The following is a 12,397-nucleotide window of genomic DNA, read 5'->3' on the forward strand; positions in this document are numbered from 1 at the left end:
TCACCGATTCAATGGACATTGAGTTTGAGCAAGCTCTGGGAGTTGGTGATGGACAGGGAGGCCTGGCGTCCTGCAGTTCATGGGGTTGCAAAGAGTCGGACACAACTGAGCAACTGATTGAACTGAACTAAAGATTCTGGTGTATGATCTGATTTACCAGGATGCCAACAAAATGAGTGAAAATAATCATAAATAATTTGCTTTGAGAATAAAGCACAAAATTACTCTATTGGTATCAGATGTATTTGGCAACAGACATGAAACCCACTGATGTGGCCTCAAAAATTAGAATGTTTAATTATTTCACTGTGTTGTCAAGATCTCTAGCTCTGTCCTTCTTTCTCTTTTTCCATTTTCAGTCTGGGACTTCTTATTCTTGTGCTTCTCATCTCATATCCATAAACAGCTGCATTCGCCCTGGTCATCACAACAGTAGTCAAAAAGCAGAACGTTCAGGCAGTGGGCTCTTCTTATCAGTGAAGGAAACAGTTTTCAGAAGCCTTCACTTTTTGTTTCATTTGGCCAGAGCCAGTCACGTCACTGCTTTTAGCTGCAAGGGAGATGTGGGGAAGAGATTATTTGGCAAGGAAGAATGGGATAGTTGTGATAGTCTGAGAACAATTTTAATTCCTCCTGTGGGACTGAGCTCAAGTCCATCCCAAGTTTGGGGGCTCAGTTAGGCAGGAGGAAAATGGGGAATGACTGTTGGGTAGACAACAAATAGTATCTTCCATGCCATCCTTGTGTAAGATTTTGAAAAATTTTTTTGTGATTTCCACAGTTTAAAGAAAAAGCGAAGCTGGGAAAGGATTGCTAAACACTGGTAGAGTGGAAAGGCTCCTGTCACCGCCCCGTGTTACTGTTCTTTGTGTGCACCTTAATTGTTTTGTTTGCTTGTGTTTTCCTTCCACCTGAGCTGAGTCTCGGTTCTGTCATACTTCCGTGAGACAGTTTCTAACATAAATCCCAATTAAACTAAGTTTTTTGAGATAGAAATTTGGCACATAATGGGCACTTTACATATAATAATAATAGCTCACTTACTGAATTCTTACGAGGCACTTTTTTTAACTCTTCGTGTTTATTAAGACATTTCATCTTCTGAGTAGTCCTTGGAGATAGGCTATCTTGTACAGCATTTTACAGATTAGAAAGCTAAAATGAAATGAGGTAAATAACTTGCCATTGTCACACAGCTCATAAGTTTCAGTGTAAAACCTATATTCTTAGCCAATGTGATGTAAATTTCCTGTCTGTTGAATGAATTCTCAGTAGGACCATACAGTAGGTTTTCAATAACTACTTATAAGGGAGGACTACTTCTGTCTGTCTTGAGTTTCCAGCTCATTCTCTGCCACCACACCTTATTCTGTTGGCTCTTGAAGTGACTTGGTGTTCCTTTACTGTATACAGTCTAAAGATGGATGCCTTCCCTCTGTGTACTAACTGAAGGGAGAAATATGCATACCTCATCCTCTGACAAAGCCAATAATGATTTGAAAGTTGAAAAGGCACTTTCACAAAGAACCAAATAACAAAACAGAAAGCACTGAGGGGTTCATAAGCAAAAGAACAGCTGTATTGAATATGTTCTTCTAAAATAAGCAGTTTAGAAGCAGGTTCGCTTTGGATCAGTAATATTTTCAGGTTTGTTAAGATCTTTGACTCTGCCTTTAAAATGCTGCCTAATCCCTTCTTTAAAAGTGGACTTCCAGGTGTGCTGTTCTGGCTTTAGACTGCCTATATTTTTCCCTCCCTCCTACCCACCAACTCCTCATCCAAAGAGGGCATTTTCATACTTGCTTGTTTCTCCTCTCCATCACAGTCATGTGTTTGTGTGCTCATAAGTTATTGATCAGGCTTCACCTGTTACTCTGAGGTGGCAGCCTGGGCCCTCCCCTGCATATGTGAACTCAGTGGCTCTTTGATCATTGTGATAAGTCTTTTGATGGCTAATCACAGAGTCCCTTGTCTCTGCTTCCAAGGTCATATTTCCTTTTCCTTTCCAAAGGACTCAATCTGGCTTTCAGCTTACCTACCTAGTAGCAGAATGCCCAAGATAGAACCTAGAGAAAGATCAGCCCTACTCAGTCTTAACGACCTCCTTTCTTTCTCCTGTTTCTTTGGCTCACTGTCAGGGGAGAGGTGAGGCTTTTTCTGAGACCCCATGTGAATTCTTACAGTGCTTTTGAAAGAGGTAAATAAGTGTTGGAAGGAAATATAAATGTGTACCTAAATTTTGTAATTTTTTTTTACTTTTTAAAGCAATTTTCTGCATAATTAACTGTATATGTGAAATTTTCATTTATTGTAAGGCTTATTTTCCCAGCACACACTGCATGCTAACCTAGGAACACAGAGATGGATGGGAATGAGGAGGGAGGAGGGGTAGAACAGCAAACACAGAACAAATGCATTTGAACCAGATATGCAGGAAGTGCTTTGCGACTTCAAGTTAGTGACCGTCTTTCCTAGGAAAGGCAGGAAAGGCTTTACCAAACAAATGACATTCAAGAGTGGTTATCAGAGCTGAGTAGGACTCTGAAGGGGAAAGGAGGAAAGCACATGTCATACAGAAAGCACAGCTTGTGCAAAGCCAAGCATAGTAAATAGAAAGGGTGTGACTTCTGTGAGCAGTGAAAATTCAAAATGACCTTGACCTGGAATGCATGACAGAGGGTTAAAATGAATGGGACCAGAAGGAATATTATGAAGGGGCTTGGTTATATACTAAATTAAGGAGTTTGGATTACTAAGGTAATAAAAAGCCAGTTAGTGATGTGGTCAGTTCACAAAGCCGATTAGAAGGATACTGTAGATGTACAGCAAGGTAAAGAAGGCTTGAATTAAGGCAGTAGTGACCAAATTTAGTAGTTTTTGAGCTCTGAGTGACATGGTATAGTTATGAGTTCAGTGGAGAAAGAGAATTAAGGATTACAGTAAGGTTTCTTCGGGAGAAGGCAATGGCACCCCACTCCAGTACTTTTGCCTGGAAAATCCCATGGATGGAGAAGCCTGGTGGGCTGCAGTCCATGGGGTCGCTAAGAGTCAGACATGACTGAGCAACTTTACTTTCACTTTTCACTTTCATGCATTGGAGAAGGAAATGGCAACCCACTCCAGGGTTCTTGCCTGAAGAATCCCAGGGACGAGGGAGCCTGGTGGGCTACTGTCTATGGGGTCACACAGAGTCAGACACGACTGAAGTGACTTAGCAGCAGTAGGGTTTCTTCTGCTTTGAGTCTGAAAATGATGTTAACTGAGAATGAGAATAAAGGAGGGGCGCTAGATTTTTTTGTCATGAGGCAGGAATGCAAGTAGAGAGACCTGTTATACACTTGAAGTAACTGCAGGAAAGAAAGATTTTTTCCCTAAACCACGTGCCCTAACTTCAGGTGGCCAAAATATGGTATATAGGGACAGAGGATGAGATAGTTGGATGGCATCACCAATTCAATGGACATGAGTTGAGGTAAACTCTGGGAGTTGGTGATGGACAGGGAGGCCTGGCATGCTGCAGTTCATGGGGTCGCAAAGAGTCGGACACAACTGAGCAACATGTAATTGATAGGTGGCAATCAAGTATATTTGTATGAATAGACTTGCTTTATCATTACAGTTTGATCATTATGCCTATAAAATGAACATACCAGCTACAATGCAAATAGAAGGAAATTTTTATTTTTTAAGAAAACGCAAAAATAAGTAAGTGGGACTACACCAAATCAAACAGCTCTCTGCAGCAAAGGAAATCATCAACAAAATGAAAAGGCAACCTGTGGAATAGGAGAAAATATTTGCAAATCATATATCTGCTGAGGGGTTAATATCCAAAATATACAAAGAACTCATACAGCTCAATAGCAAAGAACAATCAGATTTAAGAGTGGGCAGAGGATCTGAATAGACATTTTTCCAAATAAAGACCAGTAGGTGCATGAAAAGATGCTTAACATCACCAGTCATCAGAGAAAGCCCAAACAAATCCACAATGAAACATCTCCTCACAACTTGTTAAAATGGCTGTTGTCAAAATGGCTGCTGCTGCTGCTAAGTCGCTTCAGTCGTGTCCAACTCTGTGCAACCCCATAGACGGCAGCCCACCAGGCTCCCCCGTCCCTGGGATTCTCCAGGCAAGAACACTGGTGTGGGTAGCCGTTTCCTTCTCCAATGCATGAAAGGGAAAAGTGAAAGTGAAGTCACTCAGTCGTGTCTGACTCTTAGCGACCCTATGGACTGCAGCCTTCCAGGCTCCTCTGTCCATGGATTTTCCAAGCAAGAATACTGGAGTGGGGTGCCATTGCCTTCTCCGGTCAAAATGGCAATAAATAACAAATGTTTGCAAGGATGTGGAGCAAAGGGAACCCTTGTACACTGTTGGTCAGAATGAAAGTTGGTGCAGCCACTAAGGAAGACAATATGGAGGTTCCTCAAAATATGCAGATGAGAACTATCATATGATATAGCACTTCTACTTCCGGGTATTTCCCTGAAGAAAACAAAAACATTAGCTCAAAAAGAGGTATTCACCTCCATGTTTATTACAGAGTTATTTATAGTAACTAAAATATGGAAGCAACTTAAGTGTCCATCGATAATTAAAGAGATAAAGAAGATCAGTGAATAAAGAAGATGTGTGTGGGGGTGTGGGTGTGTGCCACATACATTGGAATATTCATTTCAGTTCAGTCGCTCAGTCCTGTCCGACTCTTTGCGATCCCATGAATCGCAGCACGCCAGGCCTCCCTGTCTATGACCGACTCCAGGAGTTCACCCAGACTCACATCCATCGAGTCAGTGATGCCATCCAGCCATCTCATCCTCTGTCGTCCCCTTCTCCTCCTGCCCCCAATCCCTCCCAGCATCAGAGTCTTTTCCAATGAGTCAACTCTTTGCATGAGGTGCCCAAAGTACTGGAGTTTCAGCTTTAGCATCATTCCTTCCAAAGAAATCCCAGGGCTGATCTCTTTCAGAATGGACTGGTTGGATCTCCTTGCAGTCCAAGGGACTCTCAAGAGTCTTCTCCAACACCACAGTTCAAAAGCTTCGATTCTTCAGCGCTCAGCCTTCTTCACAGTCCAACTCTCACATCCATACATGACCACAGGAAAAACCATAGCCTTGACTAGACGAACCTTTGTTGGCAAAGTAACGTCTCTCCTTTTGAATATGCTATCTAGGTTGGTCATAACTTTCCTTCCAAGGAGTAAGCATCTTTTAATTTCATGGCTGCAGTCACCATCTGCAGTGATTTTGGAGCCCAAAAAAGTAAAGTCTGACACTGTTTCCACTGTTTCCCCATCTATTTCCCATGAAGAGATGGGACCGGATGCCATGAACTTTGTTTTCTGAATGTTGAGCTTTAAGCCAACTTTTTCACTCTCCACTTTCACTTTCATCAAGAGGCTTTTGAGTTCCTCTTCACTTTCTGCCATAAGGGTGGTGTCATCTGCATATCTGAGATTATTGATATTTCTCCCAGCAATCTTGATTCCAGCTTGTGTTTCTTCCAGTCCAGCATTTCTCATGATGTGCTCTGCCTATAAGTTAAATAAACAGGGTGACAATATACAGCCTTGACGTACTCCTTTTCCTATTTGGAAGCAGTCTGTTGTTCCATGTCCAGTTCTAACTGTTGCTTCTTGACCTGCATACAAATTTCTCAAGAGGCAGATCAAGTGGTCTGGTATTCCCATCTCTTTCAGAATTTTCCACAGTTTATTGTGATCCACACAGTCAAGGGCTTTGGCATAGTCATTAAAGCAGAAATAAATGTTTTTCTGGAACTCTCTTGCTTTTTCCATGATCCAGCGGATATTGGCAATTTGAACTCTGGTTCCTCTGCCTTTTCTAAAACCAGCTTGAACATCAGGAAGTTCACAGTTCACGTATTGCTGAAGCCTGGCTTGGAGAATTTTGAGCATTACTTTACTAGCGTGTGAGATGAGTGCAATTGTGCAGTAGTTTGAGCATTCTTTGGCATTGCCTTTCTTTGGGATTGGATAGAAAACTGACCTTTTCCAGTCCTGTGGCCACTGCTGAGTTTTCCAAATTTGCTGGCATATTGAGTGTAGCACTTTCACAGCATCATCTTTCAGGATTTGAAATAGCTCACCTGGAATTCCATCACCTCCACTAGCTTTGTTCGTAGTGATGTTTTCTAAGGCCCACTTGACTTCACATTCCAAGGATGTCTGGCTGTAGGTCAGTGATCATACCATCGTGGTTATCTGGGTCATGAAGATCTTTTTTGTACAGTTCTTCTGTGTATTCTTGCCATCTCTTCTTAATATCTTCTGCTTCTGTTAGGTCCATACCATTTCTGTCCTTTATCGAGCCCATCTTTGCATGAAATGTTCCTCTGGCATCTCTGATTTTCTTGAAGAGATCTCTAGTCTTTCCCATTCTGTTGTTTTCTTCTATTTCTTTGCATTGATTGCTGAAGAAGGCTTTCTTATCTCTTCTTGCTATTCTTTGGAACTCTGCATTCAGATGTTTATATCTTTCCTTTTCTCCTTTGCTTTTCGCTTCTCTTCTTTTCACAGCTATTTGTAAGGCTTCCCTAGACAGCCATTTTGCTTTTTTTGCATTTCTTTTCCATGGGGATGGTCTTGATCCCTGTCTCCTGCACAGTGTCACGAACCTCATTGCATAGAGCCATTAAAAATAATGAAATCTTGCCATTTATGATAACAAGGATGAGCCTTGAGGGCATTAGTGAAATAAGTCAGAGAAAGACAGACACCATATGATTTCATTTTTATGTGGAATCTTGAAAAAGAAATCCCCCAAGCGCATAGATAGAACAGATTGGTGGTTGCCAGAAGCATGGGGACTAGGGGTGGGTGAAATGGATGAAGGAGGTTAAAAAATTACCACCTTCCAGTTATAAATAAGGCACGGGGATCTAATGTACAGCATTGTGACTATAGTAATAATATTGGACTGCATATTTGAAGGTTGCTAAGAGGGTAGATCTTAAGGAAAGAAATAATTCCAAATGGGGATGGGTGTTAACTAGACTTCTTGTGGTGATCATTTCTCAGTATGTGCAAATACTGAATCATTATGTTGTGCACCTGAAGCTGTTATGTTTTATGTCAGTTATATCTCAGTGATAAAAAATTAAATGGAAAAAGTAAAACTCACAAAAAGTATGTGCGAGAGTTGCTCTTCATCTCCTGATTCCTAGTACATTTTTGCTGTAAACTGACTACTGTTTTTAAAAATAATACAGACTGTCACCACTGTATTGTATAGTAACATTATTTTTTTGGCTCCAGGGTCACTTGGTAAGCCAAGCAACATACATATATTATAAAACACATTTTCACAAATGTTAGAAATGCGTGCATGGCTTCTTTGCTATAAATGGAAACACAAGTTCCGTTACAGGCCAAGAGACAGCTTTGAGATAACTTGCTAAACGAGCACAACGTAAACCTGTCAGAACTCTTTCTTTCTTTTCTTTTTTTTAATCAGAGCCTTTCTAATGGGCATTTTGGCTCTGCCATCTGTGACTTGTGGATCCTTGATCCCAGGACACTTCAGGGCCAAAAAACGTTAGGCAGTTCATTGATTTTTGTGAATACGTGAGAGTCAATGAGCTTCTAGTAGTATTGGATCTTCTGCATTCTGAAGTATTAATATACTTATTTTGGCCTCTTTGTTGCTTTATGTTAAATGTACTGATTTAAAGAAATATTTTTGAGAGCTGTTTTCCATTTATAACATTTAAACTAGTACTAGAATAAGCTAAGTTTTTAGTTTTTTCAGTTAGTGAGCCAACAGATTTCTGTAGCCTATTCTTCTACTTCTGAAAGTTGCATGATTCTGAAACTGTTCTGATTTTTAAAAAATCTGTTTGATATTTGCAGAAACAAATTGGAGAAACATGGTGGAAACTTCCGATGGGCTGGAAACATCAGAAAACGAGAGAGAAGTTTCTTGTAAGCATAGCACATCTGAAAAACCCAATAAACTTCCATTTGACACAGCCCCTGTTGGTAAGCAGGCGTCATTAGTGACTGCAGGCAGTACTACCTCAGCTACAAACCCTGGAAAATCAGCAGTGGGCGATAAAGAGGAGGTGAAGCCAGATGACCTGGAATGGGCCTCACAGCAGAGTACGGAGACTGGCTCTTTAGATGGCAGCTGCCGGGATCTTCTGAATTCCTCCATCACCAGCACCACCAGCACTCTTGTACCTGGCATGCTTGAAGAAGAGGACGATGAGGAGGAGGAGGAGGAGGAAGATTATGCTCACGAACCCATATCTGTAGAAGTACAGCTCAATAGCAGAATTGAGTCTTGGGTCTCTGAGACCCAGAGAACGATGGAAACTCTTCAGCTTGGAAAAACCCTTAATGGTTCTGAGGAAGATAATGCAGAGCAAAGTGGGGAAGAGGAAGCAGAAGCGGCTGAGGTGCTAGAGCCAGGGATGGATAGCGAGGCCTGGACTACCGATCACCAAGCAAGCCAGGAACAGCAGAAGCCCAGCAACTGCAGCTCGCTGAACAAGGAGCATTCTGATTCTAATTATACACCCCCAGATCTATAACTCAGGAAATGTCAGCTGTCTGTCTCAAACTACATAAGGGTTACAGCCATTATAAATCTTTCATGCTTCATCTCAACATTTTGCACTGTCTAGTATTTAATATATGTATTTAATTCCTGACAAATATTTTTTAGCTTTCTTTTACTTGTTTTGTGATCCATAGCTTAACTGATACTTAGCATCTGTGTCTTTCTAAGAACTGTGTGGAAAATTCAGAATTGTTTCAGCCTTTTTATGGACAATAATGATTTTAAAAGAAGACCAGGTTTTAAAGAAAGTAATTTTAAAATGCCTATTTAGTCATTTTGAAAGCTACAGATCGAGGTTCTAAGGACAGGAGCAATTACCAATGTTTGCTTCAAGACTACACCTCCTATACTCTTAACTGTCTGACCAAAAAGTTGTTTGGGTTTCTTTAAAATAAAAGAAACCTGGAGGTAGAGTTAGAAAACTTAAAAAATGGCTGAGGGTAACTAAGTTCACAGTGATTTGTGTTAAAAATTGATGCAACTTGTATTCAGTCCACAAATGCTCATTTCAGTAGTCACTGATCATTATAATTGATTAAAGTTGGTTGGCTAAGTAGAGCCTCCAATACTTGGGCTGGCAAGGGAACCACCATGACAGATGAGAGCTGGCCTTATTTGTGCAAAGTGATAGGTGTTTAAATAGTGAGAAGTTGCCCATTAGAGGGCCTTCTGGTTTCTGGTTCACATTTGCTTCTTAATTACCTCAGGAATGCTCTTGTACATAGTTGTATTTGCATAAAATTAGGCAAATTTTGACAGGTGAATAACTGTAACCGGTTGTATGACTACAGCACTTACATGTAAATTATCCAGAAACAAAGTCTTACACTAGTGTGTTCTCTTGCATGCTTCTGACTTGGGATTCTCTGGACTTCAGATATGGATTTGATTGGGTATTCAGACTTGTCCAGAGTGAAAAATCATTGCACCTTTTAAGAAAACTACTTTGTCCCTAACCTTGAGCACCTGCTACATAACACTGACCATAGTTACTGATGGGAGTCAGGGAAAGAAACTGTATGCAGTTGTAACATGTATCCTGATAATCAAGGCTTGGAAGAAGTTTTGAAGAAAAGAGAAAGTTGTTCTAATTGTGCTGAAACTGTTAGATTTTAGAGTTTGCAGGTAGGTGCAGGTATTAATTCTAGATCATTGTTTATCTCTGCCCTTCTTCTGGGATGTTTAAACTCTTGGGAGAAATTAAAGTTAATGAGCTAAATGTTTTACTAATCAGTCACCACCTGGTAGTAACCTTTGCAAGTTTATGATGGTGGGAGAATTAGGAATTACCTTTTTTCTGTCTTCCCTCCAACCACCTCCAGTTGGCCAATTTGTGTGTGCGTGCACACATACACACAGACGCGTGCCAGCTTTTACACTTTCAACTCCCATAAGCAGGCACAGAAGTGAAGAGGAAGGGGTGTTTTCCTTGTCCAGGTTTTATGGGGCAGAGAGCTTTGCCTCACTGAGGTGAATTGGGCAGATTCTTGACTGAAGCATTGGGACTACTGTTCTGGTATTGATGTTTTATAATCCTGGCATTTAATTACTGGTGAAACCAGATTCTTGGTTGATGACTGACTTGTTTGTGAATTGTGAAAGTTTATGAGCATTGCTGTGTAGGAAATGTCAGTCTAACAACTTGATTAGTGTGCTAAAAGGGGACATTACTGTAGTGTCCTGTCTGAACTGTTTTTCAGCATAGACTTCTTAGGCACAAAGTGTCCAGTACTTAAAGAAATGTAGCATGTAAGGAATGAAGCCTCTCAAGTGGTAATCATGGATTTATATGTGGCAGATCTTTGTGTCTCTGTACATTTGGAAGTGTTCATTGATTTAAAGAAATGATAGAGATTTTGAATTACTGACAGTCTTAAAAGTAAATTGAAAACTTTTCATACTTTTTAATGGTGTAAATTTCCTTTGCTTGGTGTCAGTGATTCAGATAACTCTTGATCTTAAAATAATGAATGGCTTTTCAAAGGTTTCTTATATTTTATACCTCTACTGAATGAGAATTGTCATTTTAGATTTTTGACATTTGTATCAAAAGGGAAGTTGAGGAAATCTTCAGAACACCAGTAGCTTTGAATTTTGCTATAGCCTTCAGAAGTGTTCAATTATGTGTTTGATAAATGCTCTTGCATGTGCAGGATCTTCTGCCAGCAAAGCAAACCAAGGGACCACAGCGTTTTTTATATGAGACAGTTGACCTCTACAGGACAACCCAAAATTTATTAAAGGAAATGCTACTATGTAGGATGTATGCTTAAGTAATTATTGATAATGTCTTTATAATTCATTTCCTTTAGATAAATTCTGGCATGTATGTATATTGTATGCAGGCGGAGGTGTGAAATTAGGAAAGGATTTTTTTTCTGGATCTGGGTGAGTGGCTCTTTGGAGATCTAGAGAGATCTAATGGTAAGAGTAAGGGTTTATCATCACAAGAAATAAAAAACATAGTGATTTTTTTCTTCGTGTGTAGAGATTGTTTTACTGGCAATAATTGATATTAGATTTCTATTTCAGTACTTAAGTATATGAATTCAAGTATGAATTGCACTCCCACAATTAGATTTCTGCTTCAGTAGGTTTGTTTGCTGTGAAGATTACTTCTCAAAAGACAAAATGTTCATATTAGCTTAACTCTTGGTTTAAATATGTTTGTAAATGATGTAATATATTTCTTTTGACTAAAGATGGGGGGAAAAATGTGTGTTATACATTGAAAAGTTTTTAAAGGCTTTGACTGGAGGTCCTTTTTGCAGAGATGGTATTTTATATGCTTCCAGTATTTGGAAAAGAATTAGTCAAAAGGAATTCACATAGTTTAAATATTGAGAAATTAATATCCAAATAATGTACTTGCCTGATTTCTTAATAAGCTGGGGGAGGTGGGTGGGGTGGGAGTTACAGTGTGCAAATGAGTAGTGAACTCCACATTCATTTTTTCAACTCTAACATAAAACTGTTCAATCCTAACACATTGTTACTTTAATATATGTATAAAGAAGTATTACTGTTTGTAAAGCTGCTGTTTGCTTAAAAATAAACCTGTCATTTAAGTATTTTCTGTATGTTGTGCCAACAAGGTAGAACATTAACTTGTCTGTTTACTTTTTTTTGGTTTTTAAAAATTTTTTGTGAAGTAATTTATTATCTTCCTCCTACCTTGTTCCTTCCAAACTTTACACACTTCCGGAATCAACCAAACTGTTTGCCTAATCTGAAATCTGAATCCTAATTAATGATAAAAATTTAAACTTTGTTGGCACATCACACTTTAAAAGGATTTGTATTATTTTGTAATTTAATTTCTAAATATACCACATGAATTTATAATTTAATGTCTTAATTGTAATGCTCTAATTAAAAGCTAGCAAAATTATTATGAATTATAACATGAAGGGATTTTCATCTTGTTCTTTTGCTGTATGAAGGATGATTGTTATATCACATTTTAGAGGGTAATAACAGCTTTTTTGCACTATGTAAATACTAGTGGAGATTCTTCTGTAACTAATAAAATGATTATTGAAATGTAGTCTTGTCATTTCAGAATAGGTGCTTAAGGTATTTATGACTTCCCCAATGTGTAGGATAGAGAAAATAATAAGAGTTCAGCTTATGGTATCCCTTAGTGCTCTCCTGGGTTAATCCACGAAGGTTATGAAATTTGCAAGACGAAGTCATTAGTAAAAATCTGTTTTGGATGATTAGTGTGATCTGTGTGTCATGGGTATAACAGTCTCGCCAGAGACCATCTTAGTGTTAGGAAAAGGCTCCTACAGATTCCATCTCCTTT

At 39.3% G+C, this 12,397-nt stretch overlaps 1 protein-coding gene across 1 annotated transcript in view; it reads left to right on the forward strand.

Moving 5' to 3' along the window:
- The window catches only part of SECISBP2L (SECIS binding protein 2 like), a 60,755-nt gene extending 48,623 nt beyond the window's left edge, over positions 1 to 12,132 (forward strand). Inside the window, exon 18 of the mRNA XM_070797584.1 lies at positions 7,878 to 12,132. Within this exon, the coding sequence (XP_070653685.1) occupies positions 7,878 to 8,560 (683 nt within the window). The 3' untranslated portion in view covers positions 8,561 to 12,132. The remainder of the gene's footprint in view (positions 1 to 7,877) is intronic.
- The last annotated feature ends 265 nt before the right edge of the window (positions 12,133 to 12,397 follow it).

Source organism: Bos indicus, chromosome 10, assembly GCF_029378745.1.
Source record: "Bos indicus isolate NIAB-ARS_2022 breed Sahiwal x Tharparkar chromosome 10, NIAB-ARS_B.indTharparkar_mat_pri_1.0, whole genome shotgun sequence".
NCBI lineage: Eukaryota > Metazoa > Chordata > Mammalia > Artiodactyla > Bovidae > Bos > Bos indicus.